General features: G+C 50.9%; 1 protein-coding gene across 3 annotated transcripts in view; it reads left to right on the top strand.

The window, feature by feature from the left end:
• The window catches only part of PRRC2C (proline rich coiled-coil 2C), a 1,522,187-nt gene that overhangs the window by 567,948 nt on the left and 932,530 nt on the right, over window positions 1-21,709 (top strand). For all 3 annotated transcript variants that reach the window (XM_078642844.1, XM_078642853.1, XM_078642862.1), the window contains one exon: window positions 3,498-3,711. In XM_078642844.1, coding sequence (XP_078498970.1) covers window positions 3,498-3,711 — 214 coding nt within the window. The remainder of the gene's footprint in view (window positions 1-3,497; window positions 3,712-21,709) is intronic.

Raw genomic sequence — 21,709 nt, 5'->3', positions numbered from 1 at the left:
GTGTGTGGGGCTCTGTGTGTGTGTGGGGCTCTGTGTGTGTGTGGGGCTCTGTGTGTGTGTGGGGCTGTGTGTGTGGGGGGCTCTGTGTGTGTGTGGGGCTCTGTGTGTGTGTGTGTGGCTCTGTGTGTGTGTGTGTGTGGCTCTGTGTGTGTGTGTGTGTGGCTCTGTGTGTGTGTGTGTGTGTGTGTGTGTGGCTCTGTGTGTGTGTGTGTGTGTGGGGGGGGCTCTGTGTGTGTGTGTGTGTGTGTGGGGGGGGCTCTGTGTGTGTGTGTGTGTGTGTGTGTGTGGGGCTCTGTGTGTGTGTGTGGCTCTGTGTGTGTGTGGGGGGCTCTGTGTGTGTGTGTGTGTGTGTGTGTGTGTGGCTCTGTGTGCGGCTCTGTGTGTGTGTGGCTCTGTGTGTGTGTGGGGGGCTCTATGTGTGTGTGTGTGTGCGGCTCTGTGTGTGTGTGGGGCTCTGTGTGTGTGGGGGGGGGCTCTGTGTGTGTGGGGGGGTGCTCTGTGTGTGTGTGTGTGGGGGGGGTGCTCTGTGTGTTGGGCTCTGTGTGGGCTCTGTGTGTGTGGGGCTCTGTGTGTGTGGGGCTCTGTGTGTGTGGGGCTCTGTGTGTGTGGGGCTCTGTGTGTGTGTGTGTGGGGCTCTGTGTGTGTGGGCTCTGTGTGTGTGGGGCTCTGTGTGTGTGGGGCTCTGTGTGTGTGGGGCTGTGTGTGTGTGGGGCTGTGTGTGTGTGTGGGGCTGTGTGTGTGTGTGGGGCTCTGTGTGTGTGTGTGGGGCTCTGTGTGTGTGTGTGGGGCTCTGTGTGTGTGTGTGTGGGGCTCTGTGTGTGTGTGTGGGGCTCTGTGTGTGTGTGTGGGGCTCTGTGTGTGTGTGTGGGGCTCTGTGTGTGTGTGTGGGGGGCTCTGTGTGTGTGTGGGGGGCTCTGTGTGTGTGGGGGGCTCTGTGGTGTGTGTGTGTGGGGGGGGGGGCTCTGTGTGTGTGTGGGGCTCTGTGTGTGTGGGGCTCTGTGTGTGTGTGGGGCTCTGTGTGTGTGTGGGGCTCTGTGTGTGTGTGTGGGGCTCTGTGTGTGTGGGGGGCTCTGTGTGTGTGTGGGGCTCTGTGTGTGTGTGTGTGGGCTCTGTGTGTGTGTGTGGGGCTCTGTGTGTGTGTGTGGGGCTCTGTGTGTGTGTGTGGGGCTCTGTGTGTGTGGGGGCTCTGTGTGTGTGGGGCTCTGTGTGTGTGGGGCTCTGTGTGTGTGGGGCTCTGTGTGTGTGGGGGCTCTGTGTGTGTGGGGCTCTGTGTGTGTGTGTGTGTGTGGGGCTCTGTGTGTGTGTGTGTGTGGGGGGCTCTGTGTGTGTGTGTGTGTGTGTGTGGGGCTCTGTGTGTGTATGTGGGGGGCTCTGTGTGTGTGTGTGTGGGGGGCTCTGTGTGTGTGTGTGTGGGGGGCTCTGTGTGTGTGTGTGGGCTCTGTGTGTCTGTGTGTGTGTGGGGGGCTCTGTGTGTGTGTGGGGGGGCTCTGTGTGTGTGTGGGGGGCTCTGTGTGTGTGTGGGGGGCTCTGTGTGTGTGTGGGGGGCTCTGTGTGTGTGGGGGGGCTCTGTGTGTGTGGGGGGGCTCTGTGTGTGTGGGGGGCTCTGTGTGTGTGTGGGGGCTCTGTGCGTGTGTGTGTGGGGCTCTGCGTTTGTGTGGGGCTCTGCGTGTGTGTGGGGCTCTGCGCGTGTGTGTGGGGCTCTGCGCGTGTGTGTGGGGCTCTGTGCGTGTGTGTGGGGCTCTGTGCGTGTGTGTGGGGCTCTGTGCGTGTGTGTGTGGGGCTCTGTGCGTGTGTGTGTGGGGCTCTGTGCGTGTGTGTGTGGGGCTCTGTGCGTGTGTGTGTGGGGCTCTGTGCGTGTGTGTGTGGGGCTCTGTGCGTGTGTGTGTGGGCTCTGTGCGTGTGTGTGTGTGGGGCTCTGTGCGTGTGTGGGGCTCTGTGCGTGTGTGTGTGGGGCTCTGTGCGTGTGTGTGTGGGGCTCTGTGCGTGTGTGTGTGGGGCTCTGTGCGTGTGTGTGTGGGGCTCTGTGCGTGTGTGTGTGGGGCTCTGTGCGTGTGTGTGTGGGGCTCTGTGCGTGTGTGTGTGGGGCTCTGTGCGTGTGTGTGTGGGGCTCTGTGCGTGTGTGTGTGGGGCTCTGTGCGTGTGTGTGTGGGGCGCTGTGCGTGTGTGTGTGGGGCTCTGTGCGTGTGTGTGTGGGGCTCTGTGCGTGTGTGTGTGGGGGGCTCTCTGTGTGTGTGTGTGTGGGGCTCTGTGCGTGTGTGTGTGGGGCTCTGTGCGTGTGTGTGGGGCTCTGTGTGTGGGGCTCTGTGTGTGTGTGTGTGTGTGTGGGGCTCTGTGTGTGTGTGTGGGGGGGGCTCTCTGTGTGTGTGGGGGGCTCTCTGTGTGTGTGTGGGGGGGGCTCTGTGTGTGTGTGTGGGGGGCTCTGTGTGTGTGTGGGGCTCTGTGTGTGTGTGTGTGTGGGGCTCTGTGTGTGGGGCTCTGTGTGTGTGTGTGTGGGGCTCTGTGTGTGGGGCTCTGTGTGTGGGGCTCTGTGTGTGTGTGTGTGTGTGGGGCTCTGTGTGTGGGGCTCTGTGTGTGGGGCTGTGTGTGTGTGTGTGGGGGGGGCTCTGTGTGTGTGTGTGGGGGGCTCTGTGTGTGTGTGGGGCTCTGTGTGTGGGGCTCTGTGTGGGTGGGGCTCTGTGTGGGTGGGGCTCTGTGTGGGTGGGGCTCTGTGTGGGTGGGGCTCTGTGTGGGTGGGGCTCTGTGTGTGTGGGGCTCTGTGTGTGTGTGGGGTGCTTTGTGTGTGGCTCTGTGCGTGTGGGTGCAAATGCAATAGGTCTCATTTGCGACCGATTAAGCTATTGGCATTGTAAATGACAATGCCATTTATCTGTTTTCAAAACCAACACATACATAAAAATGTTGTCATTTACAATGCCAATAGCTCTAACTTTTGCAAAGGTGAGTCCGTTGCATTGTAAATGCTTGTTAGGAGAATTCATCAGCATGTTAATTTGAAGTAGATACCTATGCTAGCGAATGATTGTTGGTAATTCATTTGTTTGAGAGTTATAGCTTGTTCCAGGGAAACAAACTGTGATCCAACCCACTTGGTCTTTTCAGATGCCTACTTTTACAGATCACATGGACCTCCATGGTCACTTATATTTAATTTGCTTGATTAAAAAATTGTTGGGCTGTTTGATGCACAGCTTTATATAGTGACATGGTGTGTAAATGTCTACAGAATTGAGCTGTAATCATACTCTGTGTTCAGTAACCAGTTTGTGAGTTTTCTGAGCCATAGCATTTCACTCCCTTCTGGAATTCATGTGGGAACAACGTCCTCAACTTAGTGTCTGATTAGGCTAGAGCAATTATGGCTGTTCTTTTTGAACCACACAGATCAGTCATGTGTTCCTCAAAATGGTAAATATTTCTCTGCTTCAAAAAAGTTGCAAACATTGAAATCTCTTAAGTGTCCAGAGTCAGCCATTTTTCCATCATTTTTCTGTTTTTAGGAATGATTCCTCCCAAACAGCTAATGAGAAGGGATCAGATGGAAGGGTCAGGGACGACAGGCTCAGAGTCCTTTGAGCACGTGCCTCGCCAAGTGAGAGATCATAGTGTCCCTTTACCAGAAGGCCGTATGATTTGGGGATCAGAAGCTTATTCACACACTGAATCGCAGCAAACTACCCTCACCTCCAAGATGCCGGAAGAGTCGGACATGAGGTGAGACATTGGGGATTTCACTCACATAAGAGCTGCTAGAAAATTTGTCGCTGGTCAATGTTCCTAACTTTTCTTCCTAAAACACTGTAAAAGGACAGAATTTTGTTCTGCTTCAAGGAAGCATTCAGGTGTACACTAAAGGAAATGTGTAGGCGGATTAGTCAGACAGTTCATTTTGGTTGGACCATCCAACACTCCCTGGCACAGATAGCTACTTTTTAATGAGCTAGCTAGGTTACATTCTTGCTAATACGCTGTGTGCATTAAATCTTTGAAAACTGATTTTGTTGATGTGAATTTAGGATTCTTCTGTACTTTGAGAGGCAGGGGTACTCGGTAAACTTGCAACCCTGTACAAACCATATATATTCGCAAGATGTCAGATTTGATAGTTTGAGGTTCTGTCTTAGACTGTTTTAACATTTTGCAGCATGAAATAAAAAAAAAAAAATTCTGTATTGGTTTTCATAAACAAGGAAGAAAAATGCAATACATACAATTCAATCCAAAATAAAAAAGTAGGGGGGAAGAGGGGGGGGGACGACAGAAAAGTCACAGCGATCATAAATGTACATTGTAGGAAGGTAGATCCCGGACTATGGTTGCCCCCAACTTTTTGCCTGGTGTTTTGCTGGTTTTCTGACTTAGTTGACCTGGGGCCCTGCTATTCAGGACCCCAGGCCTACTGCTCTCTCTGTAAAATGGATTCCATGTACCCTAGGTACATATCTAATTGGATACTGAGTCACCTTATCCGTCCCTGTACAGTGTACCTTGGGTACCCAGGGCATAGGTGTACCCAGGGCCTAACAGGGGCTGCAGCATGTATTATCCCACCCCTGACTGGCCATACAAATCTGACACAACTGGCTGCACGACAGCTGGGGCAAGGTGGTGTAATCACCCTTTGCTTTAGATATAGTATACCTATATCTAAACCTAAATGGGCACACAGATCTCCTATCAGTCACTCCTATGGCAGGCCTTAACAATCCTGAAGGCAGAGTGCTTGGAATCGTGTGAGATAGTGCTCTGGCATGAGCTGAGCCTGTCTGCGGCTTTCGGGATCCATCCCTTAGCCGTTTCCATGATATCGCATACCATATACTCTTAAGTGCATTATAAACCTCGCGGTTATGTGCCAACTCTGGTATCGCTTTATCAAAACATGTCGAGTAAGGTGTCATACGAATTGGAATACTAACCCCTCGCCAATTCTGGCGACGGGGTTAGCATTCCACCCTTCTAGAGGGACCCGACATGTATGTAACCTGTAACCCCGGTTAAAGTCAGACAGAGCCTTAGCTCCACAAAATGGATGCTGCCACCGAGACACAAGTCTGCCCTCCTGCTGCTGGGAGTCCTCCCAGCCCAGGAGGCAAGGACAAAGGGTTTCCTGCCAGGGGCGGTGCCAGCACCGTCCCAGACAGGATTTTGTGTATTCTAGGTAGGCAGGGCTTTAGAGGAAGGTGACTGCAAGTGGCACCCCGGTGCTCACTGTGCATAGGCCGGCTGGAACCAGTTCCAGGGGCACTCCAGCCCCTGATCTGGGGAAAGCCCGCCAAAGGAGAGGGGTGTAACCACCCCCCTCCTAGTCCCACCCATAGGGCAGGACTTAGTCGCGTGCCAGCCCCTTTTTGCAGGATAAAGGTAGGAACTGGCCCCCTTCCAAATCAGATCTTTGAATCCTGAAACTACTTTCCACGAAAGGAACTCAAGACTTCTTCCCAAGATTCTCCCTTGTGACTAAGGAGTAGTCACCCTGCAGCAGCAGGCACCAACCAAGCATCGCGGTTTGTTGCCAGTCTCTCCTTCGGATCAAGACTGCTCCAGCACGACGAGAACCGGCTTCCCTGGCACCTCTGACCTCAACCTACATCATCAGCCCAGCTGTGATCCGTGGGTGCGACGAGACCTCGAGGGACCGGCCATCTTCAGAACTGCACGACGCTTGTCCAGCACGACCACCGAGTGACCCTCGACCGAGTGCTTTGGGGTAAGAGAAGCCCCGACCCTGAGCAGCTCCAGCACCGAAGTTCGGCCCCCCTGCATCCACGAGATCTGCGTGGGGCCCTTCTGCTCTTTGCTGCCAACCGCGTTGTCCAGGTCGCTTGCCCGTTGGCTAGTGGCCCTCTCATGACGCTCCACAACGACAAACACTGCTGGTCTGGTTGCTCCAGACTAGCCCTTGCTCCCCTCCAAAAGAGGAGCACCCTGGACCCTCCTGGTCCACTCAAGACGCCATTTTAGGTCCACCGCGTGGGCCTTGCATTTGCCAAGACTTGTTGCCCAATCCTGGGTCCAGCGACGTCGACAGCAAGAACCTTCGTGGGACAGCTCGCACCTCCATCCTGGTCGCCGACAACGCCTCCTGGTCCGAGAGACTGCAGAGCCCAGCAGCGCCCACTCACCTGGCTGAGGTGACTTCGTCCAGTGCCATCCTGGTGCCCACTCAAATCACTGGCTAGTGATTCAGAACTTGGTCCCCTCTGCTTACAGGTATCTTCTTCCCTGATCCAGGCTTGGATCACCACGAACTTCTTCACTGGTCGCCTGCCAGCAACTTCTTTCTTCAGGCTCCTGGATCTTCAGCGAGGGTTTCCGACGCAACTTCAACCCTATGCAGCCGCAGCCCCTGGGCTAGGTAACCTGAGTACTCCGGTGCTCCAGCATAGTCCAACACCCTAAGTGTTCGGATCCACTCTTGTTTTCGACCCACCTAGTCGCGTTCGCCCGAGAACAGTAACTTTGCAACTGCTAGCCTCCGTAGACTTTTTCCCGCCTTACGCGTGAGAGTTCCCACTCTGCACACGACGTCCACAGGCCTCCTGCATCTAATCCCAGTGTTTAGAATTGTAGGCCTAGCGATTCCCGAGTCTAGAAAAGTATTACTTACCTGCTAGCAAGTTCGCATTCCACTTACTGAGTATATGGTTTTTCGTGCCCCTAGGGCATTTGTGTAAATTGTGCGACTTAAAGTATTTTCGTAAGAGTTTTGTTGTGTGCTTAGCTCCCTGACACATAAAGAGTTCAGGGTAGTCTTGTTATAAATAAAAATCTGTTTATTTTCATAACAACTTGTGTGGTGTCCTTTCACTTGGTGTTCAAGGGGTAATGTGATGGTAAAACAGCTGGCTTAACACGCCCTCTAGAGTCTTAGCCTTAGACTGCTCGTATCCATGCTACTAGGATAGCTGGTCTATAAGGTTGACTTACAACCAATCATCAATAAGGGTTGTTTGGACTGATACATAGTGATCACTAGAATAGTGAGCACTGCATATCAGGCCAACTTCTCACATACAGCATCTGTCAGTACTGGAAAAGCATTACAACATACACAGGCAATTACATATGAGACCTCAGAATTCACTTCAGGACCTTCAACCCTAGGGTGCCCAACATTAAATACACTCATTTATGGCTTTCTAAATAGCTTTTATACAGGCTCCGGACGTTTTTAGGACGGGTTCTAGGTGGAAGCAGTTCACTGTACAATTCAGTTTTCATATTGCAGTTGCAGCATGAACGATTTTAGAATCTTGTGCTATGCATAACTTTGCCATCTTGTGGTTTGTTCTGTAAACTGTTTGCTTTCCAAACATTTTCTCTGCTGTTTGAAATAAATGTAGCCTGAATATGGTATTTACTAAAAGCCTAAGTGCCCCTTTATGAGCTCAACATTTTAGATTCTGTTTCCATTGTTGGTTCCGGAGGTGTGTCGAGAGCGGTCCCAAAAAAGTCACCAAAAGCTCACTGATAGACCTTGACTGAACAACACAGCTGCCACTACGCTTGAGCCTCAAACTTCACCCTATAGCTGAATATAGACTTTGCAAATACTTCATTTCAGTAAACTTTGCATTGCCTCTTCAGTGTTGACTGGCGTCTGTGAGAAGTTGGCCTGATATGCAGTGCTCACTATTCTAGTGATCACTATGTATCAGTCCAAACAACCCTTATTGATGATTGGTTGTAAGTCAACCTTATAGACCAGCTATCCTAGTAGCATGGATACGAGCAGTCTAAGGCTAAGACTCTAGAGGGCGTGTTAAGCCAGCTGTTTTACCATCACATTACCCCTTGAACACCAAGTGAAAGGACACCACACAAGTTATGAAAATAAACAGATATTTATTTATAACAAGACTACCCTGAACTCTTTGAGTCAGGGAGCTAAGCACACAACAAAACTCTTAAGAAAATACTTTAAGTCGCACAATTTACACAAATGCCCTAGGGGCACGAAAAACCATATACTCAGTAAGTGGAATGCAAACTTGTTAGCAGGTAAGTAATACTTTTCTAGACTCAGGAATCGCTAGGCCTACAATTCTAAACACTGGGATTAGATGCAGGAGGCCTGTGGACGTCGTGTGCAGAGTGGGAACTCTCACGCGTAAGGCGGGAAAAAGTCTACGGAGGCTAGCAGTTGCAAAGTTACTGTTCTCGGGTGGACCCGACTAGGTGGGTCGAAAACAAGAGTGGATCCGAACACTTAGGGTGTTGGACTATGCTGGAGCACCGGAGTACTCAGGTTACCTAGCCCAGGGGCTGCGGCTGCATAGGGTTGAAGTTGCGTCGGAAACCCTCGTTGAAGATCCAGGAGCCTGAAGAAAGAAGTTGCTGGCAGGCGGCCAGTGAAGAAAGTTCGGAGTGATCCAAGCCTGGATCAGGGAAGAAGAAACCTGTAAGCAGAGTGGACCAAGTTCTGAATCACTAGCCAGTGATTTGAGTGGGCACCAGGATGGCACCGGACGAAGTCACCTCAGCCAGGTGAGTGGGCGCTGCTGGGCTCTGCAGTCTCTCGGACCAGGAGGCGTTGTCGGCGACCAGGATGGAGGTGCGAGCTGTCCCACAAAGGTTCTTGCTGTCGACGTCGCTGGACCCAGGATTGGGCAACAAGTCTTGGCAAATGCAAGGCCCACGCGGTGGACCTAAAATGGTGTCTAGAGTGGACCAGGAGGGTCCAGGGTGCTCCTCTTTTGGAGGGGAGCAAGGGCTAGTCTGGAGCAACCAGACCAGCAGTGTTTGGCGTCGTGGAGCGTCGTGAGGGGGCCACTAGCCAACGGGCAAGCGACCTGGACAACGCGGTTGGCAGCAAAGAGCAGAAGGGCCCCACGCAGATCTCGTGGATGCAGGGAGGCTGAACTTCGGTGCTGGAGCTGCTCAGGGTCGGGGCTTCTCTTACCCCCAAAGCACTCGGTCGAGGGTCACTCGGTGGTCGTGCTGGACAAGCGTCGTGCAGTTCTGAAGATGGCCGGTCCCTCGAGGTCTCGTCACACCCACGGATCACAGCTGGGCTGATGATGTAGGTAGAGGTCAGAGGTGCCAGGGAAGCCGGTTCTCGTCGTGCTGGAGCAGTCTTGATCCGAAGGAGAGACTGGCAACAAACCGCGATGCTTGGTTGGTGCCTGCTGCTGCAGGGTGACTACTCCTTAGTCACAAGGGAGAATCTTGGGAAGAAGTCTTGAGTTCCTTTCGTGGAAAGTAGTTTCAGGATTCAAAGATGATCTGATTTGGAAGGGGGCCAGTTCCTACCTTTATCCTGCAAAAAGGGGCTGGCACGCGACTAAGTCCTGCCCTATGGGTGGGACTAGGAGGGGGGTGGTTACACCCCTCTCCTTTGGCGGGCTTTCCCCAGATCAGGGGCTGGAGTGCCCCTGGAACTGGTTCTAGCCGGCCTATGCACAGTGAGCACCGGGGTGCCACTTGCAGTCACCTTCCTCTAAAGCCCTGCCTACCTAGGATACACAAAATCCTGTCTGGGACGGTGCTGGCACCGCCCCTGGCAGGAAACCCTTTGTCCTTGCCTCCTGGGCTGGGAGGACTCCCAGCAGCAGGAGGGCAGACTTGTGTCTCGGTGGCAGCATCCATTTTGTGGAGCTAAGTCTCTGTCTAACTTTAACCGGGGTTACAGGTTACATACATGTCATGTCCCTCTAGAAGGGTGGAATGCTAACCCCGTCGCCAGTATTGGCGAGGGGTTAGTATTCCAATTCGTATGACACCTTACTCGACATGTTTTGATAAAGCGATACCAGAGTTGGCATATAACCGCAAGGATTATAATGCACTTAAGAGTATATGGTATGCGATATCATGGAAACGGCTAAGGGATGGATCCTGAAAGCCGCAGACAGGCTCAGATCATGCCAGAGCACCATCTCACACGATTCCAAGCACTCTGCCTTCAGGATTGTTAAGGCCTGCCATAGGAGTGACTGATAGATCTGTGTGTCCATATAGGTTTAGATATAGGAATACTATATCTATAGCAGAGGGTGAGTACACCACTCTGCCCCAGCTGTCAAGCAGCCAGTTGTGTCTGATTTAGTTAGTCAGCCCAGGGGTGGCATAATACATGCTGCAGCCCCTGGGAGACTTCTGGGTGCACCTCAGCCCTGGGTACAGGGACTTGAGAGGGCCCAGTGCCAATTCAGTACCTGGGTACAATTTGGAGTAGAGAGAACAGCTAGGCTGTGGGTCTGATTAGCAGGCCCACAGCCAGGGAAAGTCGTAAACCAGTGAAGCAAAAAGCAAAAATCTGGGTGATCCTAGGATTGCAGACCCTACTCTCCTACATGACCCCCCCCCCCAACTTTGGGACAATAAACTAACCTTGACCAGGTGAGTCTTCTTGCTCTAAGTGGAAATACCTGGAGAGCCCATCAGCATTGCCATGATCAGTACCAGGTCTGTGCTCCACTGTAAAATCCATCCCCTGTAGGGAAATGGACCACCTAAGTAGTTTGGGGTTTTCACCCTTCATCTGACTTAGCCATAAGAGGGGCTTATGGTCGTTCTGAACTGTGAAGTGAGTTCCAAACAAGTAGGACCTAAACTTCTTCAGGGCCCATACCACAGCAAAGGCCTCCCTCTCAAAAGCTGACCAATTTTTCTCTCTGGGGGTCAGCCTTCTGCTAATGAAAGCAATTGGCTGGTCGTTGCCATCAAAATTCAGCTGAGATAGAACAGCTCCCACACCCAACTCAGAAGCATCTGTTTGGACAATGAATGGTTTGGAGAAGTCTGGACTCTTTAGGATAGGTGCTGTGCACATGGCCTGCTTTAGGTCATCGAATGCTTTCTGACAGCTTTCTGTCCACTGAACTTTCTTTGGCATCTTCTTGCTTGTCAGGTCATTAAGGGGGGTCACTATGGACCCATAATTTCTGACAAACTTCCTATAGTACCCAGTCAGGCCCAAGAAAGCTCGAACCTGAGTCTGGGTGATTGGAGGAGCCCAGTCCTTGATCCCCTGTATCTTACTCTCCAAGGGTTGAACCTGGCCTCCACCTACAAGGTGGCCCAGGTATACAACCTGTGTCTGCCCTATCTGGCACTTAGTGGCCTTGATAGTGAGGCCTGCCTTCTGCCGGGCCTCTAACACTTTCCTCAGGTGGACCAGGTGATCCTCCCAGGTGGAGCTAAAGACAGCAATATCGTCCAGATATGCTGCACAGAAGTCATCCATCCCAGTGAGAACTTGATTCACCAGTCTTTGGAAGGTGGCAGGTGCATTCTTCAACCCAAAGGGCATTACCACAAACTGATAATGACCACCAGGGGTAGAAAATGCTGTCTTGGGCCTGGCTTCCTCAGCTAACCTGATTTGCCAATACCCAGCTGTCAGGTCAAATGTGCTTAAGTAGTTGGCAGAAGCCAATCTATCTATAAGTTCATCTGCCCTTGGTATTGGGTGGGCATCAGTCTTAGTGACTGCATTGAGGCCTCTGTAGTCTACGCAAAACCTCATCTCTCTTACCACCCTGGGTGTGAGGCTTTGGCACTAGAACTACTGGGCTAGCCCAAGGGCTATCTGAGGGCTCAATGACTCCCAACTCCAACATTTTCTGCACTTCTGTTTTGATGCAGTCTCTGACATGATCAGGCTGTCCGTAGATTTTACTCTTGACAGGCAGACTGTCTCCAGTGTCCACTTCATGGGTACACCAATCAGTTTGGCTGGGTGTCAGAGAGAACATATGTCTGAAGGATTGCAGAACTTGCCTGCAATCCTGTTGCTGATGTTCAGAGAGGCTGCCACAAAAGACAAGTAAAACAGCAAAGCTCTCGCAACCACAAAAACAGTGTGACACATGAAATTACAAGTGGTAATACAGTAGCAGAAAGCAGCAGATCTCTATATCCAAGTTCTTTTTCAAAAGATGTTTAATTGGATCCACAATCAGCCGACACGTGTTTCATCGTGTTAAAGTGGAGTCAACACGACTCTTCAGGGCTGGTAAAGAGACCTAGGCATCTAAGTTCGATGCCCAAATGAAAATAGGTCGTTAGAGATATCCTGTAAAGAATATTGACAGGTATGTCAATATATTCAATATGCAGAGAACCCCAGTTCCGGGTCTATAGCTGTGTATCACACAGCTGTGTGGTTATATTAGGAAAATGTTGCTTGTTTGCTCCAAGCTGAAAACTAAACACGTGTGGGTGTCTAGCCGTACCGGGAGGGGATCCGAAATTTTTCAGGTTTCAAAAATTATTAGTTCCTGTAACTCGGTATCCTTCCTCTGTGTGTTCCCGGTCGCCGTGTTCCAAAGACGGCTTTCTGCTACTGTATTACCACTTGTAATTTCATGTGTCACACTGTTTTTGTGGTTGCGAGAGCTTTGCTGTTTTACAGTTTATGGTAATCTTTGGATTGTCTAAGAACGGTTTTAGGGTCATTCCGTTCGCCCTTAACGCACCACACAATTGAATCCATTTCCCCACATAGTGTAACGTACACTTTAGGTAGAGCGCCATCTTCTGAAATTTCTTCAAAACCCTATCAGCTGTTGTTCTGCCACAAAAGACAACACCATCTACTGACCCATCATCAGGATTCTGAGTGAGCAGGTCTGGGAGAGGGTCACTCTCTTCCTCCTGTCCCTCATCTGTGGCCATGAGCAAGCTCATGTCCTTCCTGTCGACATATGCCTTGAGCCTGTTCACATGGAGCACCCTGAGGGGGCTCCTGGGGGTTCCAAGGTCCACCAGGTAGGTGACCTCTCCCTTTTGCTCAATGATGGTGTGGGGCCCAGACCATTTGTCTTTGAGGGCTGCTGGTGCCACTGGCTCCAGTACCCACACCTTCTGTCCAGGCTGGTATACAGTCAGGACAGCCTTCTGGTCATGCCAAGCTTTTTGGAGTTCTTGGCTGGCCTCTAGGTTTTTAGATGCCTTCTCCATGTATTCAGCCATCCTGGAGCGGAGACCAAGTACATAGTCCACTATGTTGGTTGCAGGCTTTTTGAGAGGTCTCTCCCATCCTTCCTTCACCAAACACAGGGGTCCTCTTACAGGATGCCCATACAGAAGTTCAAAAGGGCTGTAGCCAACCCCCTTCTGTGGGACCTCTCTGTAAGCAAACAAGAGGCAGGGTATCAGGACATCCCATCTACGCCTGAGCTTTTCAGGTAGTCCATGAATCATCCCTTTGAGGGTCCTGTTGAATCTCTCAACAAGCCCATTGCACTGTGGATGATAGGGTGTGGTGAACTTGTAGTTAACACCACATTCCTTCCACATTGCAGTCAGATATCCTGACATGAAGTTTGCACCTCTGTCAGAAACAACCTCCTTAGGGAAGCCCACTCTGGAGAACACTCCAACTAGGGCCCTTGCCACTACAGGTGCTGTAGTGGTCCTAAGTGGAATAGCTTCAGGATACCTGGTGGCATGGTCCACCACCACCAGTGTAAACTTGTGCCCTGATGCTGTCTGGGGTTCCATTGGACCAACAATGTCAATCCCCACTCTTTCAAAGGGAACCCCCACCACAGGTAGTGGTATGAGGGGGGCCTTTGTTGTGCCACCTGACTTACCACTGGCTTGGCAAGTGACACAGGAGCGACAAAACTCCTTGGTATTCTCATTCATGTGGGGCCAGTGAAAGTGTGAGACAAGTCTGTCCCAAGTTTTTGTCTGACCTAAGTGACCTGCAAGGGGAATCTCATGGGCCAAGGTGAGAAGGAAACCTCTCAGAGACAAGGGGATGACCAGCCTCCTGGTTGCACCAGGCTTGGGGTCTCTTGACTCAGAGTACAGGAGTCCATCTTCCCAGTATACCCTGTGGGCACCTGTGGCATTCCCTCCAGCCTCAGCAGCAGCCTGCTGTCTGAGGGGTTCAAGGGAAGGGCAGTCTAACTGTGCCTTCCCCAGGTCTTCTCTGGAGGGTCCCCCTGAGCCCAGAAACTCAACTTGATCAAGTTCAAGCTCTTTAGGCTGTTTCCCTCAGCTCTCTCAGATCAGCCTCCTCAGAGACTTGATCCTCAACCTGGGGCAAGGGGGAAGGCAAAGCCTTACCCTTACTGCTCTTCTTCTTGGAAGGTGTCTGGTCCTTTCTTCCAGGATCCAGCACCTGTTCAGTGGGGCATCTTCTGGCCTGTGACCTAGTCACAGCAAGCACATGTGCTGGCAAGCCTAACATTTCCATGTGAGTCCTCTGCTCCACTTCTGACCATAGGGATGACTCCAAATCATTGCCCAACAAACAATCCACTGGGAGGTCTGAACTAACCACAACTTTCTTTTGGCCACTTACCCCTCCCCAGGAGAAAGCAACAATCGCCATACTATGACTGGTAGTGACGTTGCTGGCATTGGTCACCAGGAAATCTGTACCTGGCATGATCTGTCCAGTGTCCACAAAGTTAGGTGTCACCATGGTGACACTGGCTCAAGTGTCCCTATAGGCCTGAGACATTTTGCCATTTATTAAAGGTGTCTGCCTGTATTTGCCCAAAGTATTGGGATTTACATCAGGGGACATATCCATATCCCCTGTACAGACAAGGACAGCCTGAGTGAGTGTGCCAACTAAGTTGTCAGACTCCTCAGTTCCCAAGGTTAACCCAACTAATCCCTTGGGAGGTGCACTACCACTACTGACTGTACTAGGGGGTGCAGTTGCCTTAGGGGCTGTAGTGGTAGAGGTTTGCCCTCCTCTTTTGGTGCACTCACTAAACCAGTGAGACTTACTTTTACAGTACTGGCACCACCTTTTTGACTGGCCTTCTTGAGTATTCTTTTTCTGCTGTGAAGCCTGACCCCCACCCTCTTTGGTTTGTTGGGGACCTGTTGAAGACTTCTGGTCATTTTGTTCACTCTTAGTATTACCCTTCTGGTCTGCTTTCTTCTGACCACCCTGGTTCTGGTTCTGGTTCTGCTTGATCCTTGTTCTGACCCATTTGTCTGCCTTCTTTCCCAATTCTTGGGGAGAGGTCAGATCCGAATCAACAAGGTGCTGGTGCAACAACTGGTTCTGACAATTATTTAAAATTTGTTCTCTCATCATCAGATTATACAATCCTGTGTAATCAGTAACCTTGCTACCCAGCAACCAGCCCTCCAAAGCCTTAGTGGCACTATCCACAAAGTCAGACCAGTCCTGAGCCTGAGTTTTCTGGGTATCTCTGAACAGCAACCTGTACTGCTCAGTGGTTAAACCAAACCCATCAACCAGTGTATTCTTCAGGACCTGGTAATTGTTAGCATCATCCACTCTTGTAGTGAGGAGCTTATCTCTACCTTTGCCATCAAAGGAGAGCCACAGTATAGCTGCTCACTGACTTTGGGGAATGCCCTGCACAGTGCAGGCCCTCTCCAAAGCAGCCATCCATTTCTGGATGTCATCCCCTTGCTTAAAGGGGGGCACTATTTTTGTCAGGTGTTTAGTGTCTAAACCCTTCTCTCTATCTCTTGGGAGATTGCTGCCACCAGTGGGAGCTAACCCACTCATCTGCTGCTCTCTAGCAAATGCAAGCTTTTCTTTGGCCAGGGCAAGTTCTTCCCTTTCAATCCTTAGAGCAGCTTGTCTCATTCTGGCTTCATGCTCTATTCTCTGAGGGGAAGTCAATCTCCTCTGGGGAGAGTTCCTTCTCCTCTGAGAAGAGGCATTAGAGTGCAGAGATCTATTGGGGTCACTAGAAAGAGATCTATCTCTCCTAACTCCAAGGTTAGGCCTACTCAGGGTCAGTACTGGGGGTCCCCCAGATCCTAGCCCAAGCAAGTCTATGTTGGCCCTAGTTAGCCTTCTGACTACCTCAAGACCTTTTGTCTACCTCATCCCCAGAGAGTTCCTCAGGATCCTCCTCCCCAACTGCATTTACAGTGTTGTGGAGGTCTGGATCCCCAGTGGTACCCTCTAGGGCTGGCATATTCCCATCTAACTGAGAAATTTTTCTCGCATCATATGTCTCTAAGAGACCTATCAGAAAGGGAATGGTGGGGTTAGACCCCTGTTTCAGTTTCCTGGAGGTACACACCTGTCTCATCTCCTGGAAACAGAGCTGCATATCTTGAAGTGACCTGTGGAGGGTCAACTGCCACAAGGGGAGTCTCAGTAGACTCTCCCTGGGTAGACATGCTTTTCTAGTGAGGTGTAAGTGGTGCACTTACCTACACTATATGTTTACCTACTGATCCCTTGCTAGAGTTGTAGTTTAGGGTGTGCTAAGCCCTAGGAGCTACAACAGCTGGTTCAGTAGAACTCAGAGTATTCTAAGCGAAGTTATATGTACCTTAGTACTTATGTGATCTTTCACAAGATATTCTTAGGATATGTGTGGTAAAACAAACAGCAAGCTCAAATCCCAACCGCTGCTCACCAATGTGAGAAGTTGGCCTGATGTGCAGTGCTCACTATTCTAGTGATCACTATGTATCAGTCCAAACAACCCTTATTGATGATTGGTTGTAAGTCAACCTTATAGACCAGCTATCCTAGTAGCATGGATACGAGCAGTCTAAGGCTAAGACTCTAGAGGGCATGTTAAGCCAGCTGTTTTACCATCACATTACCCCTTGAACACCAAGTGAAAGGACACCACACAAGTTGTTATGAAAATAAACAGATATTTATTTATAACAAGACTACCCTGAACTCTTTGAGTCAGGGAGCTAAGCACACAACAAAACTCTTAAGAAAATACTCTAAGTCGCACAATTTACACAAATGCCCTAGGGGCATGAAAAACCATATACACAGTAAGTGGAATGCGAACTTGCTAGCAGGTAAGTAATACTTTTCTAGACTCAGGAATCGCTAGGCCTACAATTCTAAGCACTGGGATTAGATGCAAGGAGGCCTGTGGACGTCGTGTGCAGAGTGGGAACTCTCACGCGTAAGGCGGGAAAAAGTCTATGGAGGCTAGCAGTTGCAAAGTTACTGTTCTCGGGCGAACCCGACTAGGTGGGTCGAAAACAAGAGTGGATCCGAACACTTAGGGTGTTGGACTATGCTGGAGCACCGGAGTACTCAGGTTACCTAGCCCAGGGGCTGCGGCTGCATAGGGTTCAAGTTGCGTCGGAAACCCTCGTTGAAGATCCAGGAGCCTGAAGAAAGAGTTGCTGGCAGGCGGCCAGTGAAGAAAGTTCGGAGTGATCCAAGCCTGGATCAGGGAAGAAGAAACCTGTAAGCAGAGGGGACCAAGTTCTGAATCACTAGCCAGTGATTGGAGTGGGCACCAGGATGGCACCGGACGAAGTCACCTCAGCCAGGTGAGTGGGCGCTGCTGGGCTCTGCAGTCTCTCGGACCAGGAGGCGTTGTCGGCGACCAGGATGGAGGTGCGAGCTGTCCCACGAAGGTTCTTGCTGTCGACGTCGCTGGACCCAGGATTGGGCAACAAGTCTTCGCAAATGCAAGGCCCACGCGGTGGACCTAAAATGGCGTCTTGAGTGGACCAGGAGGGTCCAGGGTGCTCCTCTGTTGGAGGGGAGCAAGGGCTAGTCTGGAGCAACCAGACCAGCAGTTGTTGTCGTCGTGGAGCGTCGTGAGAGGGCCACTAGCCAACGGGCAAGCGACCTGGACAACGCGGTTGGCAGCAAAGAGCAGAAGGGCCCCACGCAGATCTCGTGGATGCAGGGGGGCTGAACTTCGGTGCTGGAGCTGCTCAGGGTCGGGGCTTCTCTTACCCCAAAGCACTCAGTCGAGGGTCACTCGGGAGTCGTGCTGGACAAGCGTCGTGCAGTTCTGAAGATGGCCGGTCCCTCGAGGTCTCGTCGCACCCACGGCTCACAGCTGGGCTGATGATGTAGGTTGAGGTCAGAGGTGCCAGGGAAGCCGGTTCTCGTCGTGCTGGAGCAGTCTTGATCCGAAGGAGAGACTGGCAACAAACCGCGATGCTTGGTTGGTGCCTGCTGCTGCAGGGTTACTACTCCTTAGTCACAAGGGAGAATCTTGGGAAGAAGTTTTGAGTTCCTTTCGTGAAAAGTAGTTTCAGGATTCAAAGATGATCTGATTTGGAAGGGGGCCAGTTCCTACCTTTATCCTGCAAAAAGGGGCTGGCACGCGACTAAGTCCTGCCCTATGGGTGGGACCAGGAAGGGGGGTGGTTACACCCCTCTCCTTTGGCGGGCTTTCCCCAGGCCAGGGGCTGGAGTGCCCCTGGAACTGGTTTCAGCCGGCCTATGCATAGTGAGCACCGGGGTGCCACTTGCAGTCACCTTCCTCTAAAGCCCTGCCTACCTAGGATACACAATATCCTGTCTGGGACGGTGCTGGCACCGCCCCTGGCAGGAAACCCTTTGTCCTTGCCTCCTGCTCTGGGAGGACTCCCAGCAACAGGAGGGCAGACTTGTGTCTCGGTGGCAGCATCCATTTTGTGGAGCTAAGGCTCTGTCTAACTTTAACCGGGGTTACAGGTTACATACATGTCGTGTCCCTCTAGAAGGGTGGAATGCTAACCCCGTCGCCAGTATTGGCGAGGGGTTAGTATTCCAATTCGTATGACACCTTACTCGACATGTTTTGATAAAGCGATACCAGAGTTGGCATATAACCGCGAGGATTATAATGCACTTAAGAGTATATTTATTTATTTATTTTATTTATTTATTCAAAGTTTTATATAGCGCGAACAGGATCCTTACAGATATCAGAGCGCTTCACAAGACAGGGTAGGTGCAGTAGGAGTCAACAGAGATAATGGGAACAATATAATAGTCAATAGCATGGTAATAACATGGATAATAAAACATACATAAAACCAATCCATATACAATCAGGTAAGGAAGTAATAAAGGATAGCACAAATCATTGATCACTACAGAGGTGTTTAGGTGTATATGGTATGCGATATCATGGAAACGGCTAAGGGATGGATCCCGAAAGCTGCAGACAGGCTCAGCTCATGCCAGAGCACCATCTCACACGATTCCAAGCACTCTGCCTTCAGGATTGTTAAGGCCTGCCATAGGAGTGACTGATAGGAGATCTGTGTGTCCATATAGGTTTAGATATAGGAATACTATATCTATAGCAGAGGGTGAGTACACCACTCTGCCCCAGCTGTCAAGCAGCCAGTTGTGTCTGATTTAGTTAGTCAGCCCAGGGGTGGCATAATACATGCTGCAGCCCCTGGGAGACTTCTGGGTGCACCTCAGCCCTGGGTACAGGGACTTGAGAGGGCCCAGTGCCAAATCAGTACCTGGGTACAATTTGGATTAGAGAGAACAGCTAGGCTGTGGGTCTGATTAGCAGGCCCACAGCCAGGGAAAGTCGTAAACCAGTGAAGCAAAAAGCAAAAATCTGGGTGATCATAGGATTGCAGACCCTACTCTCCTACAGCGTCTATTTGCCATGCGTTCGGGAAAAACTTCCTCTAGCGGTTGCTTGAGTTGTGAGGTATCAAGCTGCTTTGTATCTGGCCTCCTTTGCCTGAATTAAGAAAGAGTGCACTGGTGCTGAAGTAGGAGATGGCTTGATACAGCTGGGCCTCTGAAGAAATGATCAAGTTGTCGAGCCTTCACCTTTAATCCATAAGTGTCCTCTGTTGCAAGCTAGTAGGAGTCTAATTATTCTGATCTGCACTTCTAGTTGCAGATTCCTCCCCTTTTGATTATTCTCCAGGCATCAGACTGGATCCAGAAACTTTTTGGCAGTACCTCTGCAAACCAGTAAGCAATGCCTTTTCACTCCGGAAATCAAGTGCCCCTTCCCCGCGTGTTGATATCGGTTCGTTTGTTCCGTGCCACCAGAAGTGGATATGGAACCCTCTAGTCTGAGACGCCTGTAATTTTCGTTCAAATGTAAGCGTGCTAGGGAATATCAATCCACAGAAAAGTCCGGTTTTATGCCATGTAGACGGTCACAAACAAATATCTGTGAAAGATGCCCCTCGAGATGTGCCTTGGATCAAGTCAGAACTCTAATGCCTGCAGTGACTGCATTGATAAACCCGAAGACCATCTGGGACTGTGATGTGAAGCTTTACTTTGTCAAACACAAGAAGACTCCGCAAAGAGACAATTCTAGACCCCCCCCACCCCATGCCACACATTCGCAGGGGTGTCACTATAGCTCTCTATCTTGCTTCATGAGTCACTGTACTTCAGAGGCGAACCTGCATCTAGTTCCGTCACTACCTTTGACTGTCTGCCACTCCAAAAAACACTGAAGGGTTCTGCAAGGCCATGCTGAGGATCTTTGGATCCTTGCTATAGGAAGCTGACTCTATATAGTGTACTAAAATGAGTTGCACTGTGTAGAGTCCAGGTATCCCTTATCAGTGTATAGTGGCTTGCCTTAATTCCAAGTTGTGCTCTATTTGTGATCGTGCGGTCGAGCAGCCTTAGCCTTATCAGAGGGGAGTTAGACATTTTTTGCACACACAGAGCCAATCAGTGAGACCCACTCAATAAGGAAATCCAATGCCAATATATTAATTTAGACAACAAGATCTACAAAATTAGCTAAGTACTTTTCGAGTTAGCGATTTACAGAAACACAGAATATTTAGCAATCAGGTTTGAGGCATGAGCCTTGAACGCTGTAATGTTATCCCATGGGCAGCAGCATGAATTGTGCCACCCGAAAAGACCCCTCACCAAGCACATGCAAGACTGCCATTCAGGCTGTGGGCCTTGGTGCAGACAAAAGTGAAAATACAACATGTCACTGTGTGCCATGTCTCGTACGACTGCATTTGATACTTGTAAGTCACCCCTATCACAGGCCTATCTGAAAGAGACCCGTTAGTATTAGATTCCTTACCTTAGAATATCCCCAGGCGTCAGACTGGATCCGGAAACTTTTGCGTAGCAGTACCCTTGCGCGTTGGTAGGCGTCGTCTGCGGCTCCGCGTCTGTCGTCGGCGCCGTGATGACGTCGTCGGAGTACTTAGACGCCGCCTCCAGGTGCTGACGTCAGTTATTCTTTTTTCCGCGCCAGCAAGCGCAGATCTGGAAAAAGCAGTAACCCTTAGTCAATTTTTGACTAACTTTTTGGATCCTTTTTGATCATTTCTCGAAGTCTTACGACTCCGACCGGTGCCGTAGGGATGCCTGGCTTTAAGCACTGCAAGGATTGCGACTGCACGATGTCGGTCACGGATCCTCACCACCTGTGCCTAACTTGTCTAGGTGTTGACCACGATGACAAGGCCTGCTCCGACTGCCGGGCCCTCTCGTCGAAAGCCAGGCGGGAGCGGTCCCGCAGGCGACTCGAACTCCGGCAGTCGGTCCCGCGCCGCGAGCGGTCTCGGTCCCACGGGAGGTCGAGGGACAGGTCGTGGGCTCGGAGCCACCCCAGTTCCGAGAGTAGGCCACACTCCTCCGGGTCGAAGTCGTCGTCAGGTAAGAAGTGTAGGAAGGTAGATCCCTGACTATGGTTGCCCCCAACTTTTTGCCTGGTGTTTTGCTGGTTTTCTGACTTAGTTGACCTGAGGCCCTGCTATTCAGGACCCCAGGCCCACTGCTCTCTCTGTTGAAATGGATTCCATGTACCTTAGGTACATATCTAATTGGATACTGAGTCACCTTATCAGTCCCTGTACAGTGTACCTTAGGTACCCAGGGCATAGGTGTACCCAGGGCCTACCAGGGGCTGCAGCATGTATTATGCCACCCCTGGCTGGCCATCCAAATCTGACACAACTGGCTGCACGACAGCTGGGGCAAGGTGGTGTAATCACCCTTTGCTTTAGATATAGTATACCTATATCTAACCCTAAAATGGACACATGTATTCCTATCAGTCACTCCTATGGCAGG

The sequence above is a fragment of the Lissotriton helveticus genome, chromosome 1_1 (assembly GCF_964261635.1).
Source record: "Lissotriton helveticus chromosome 1_1, aLisHel1.1, whole genome shotgun sequence".
Taxonomy (NCBI): Eukaryota; Metazoa; Chordata; class Amphibia; order Caudata; family Salamandridae; genus Lissotriton; species Lissotriton helveticus.
This window is presented reverse-complemented; position numbering and strand designations above follow the sequence as displayed.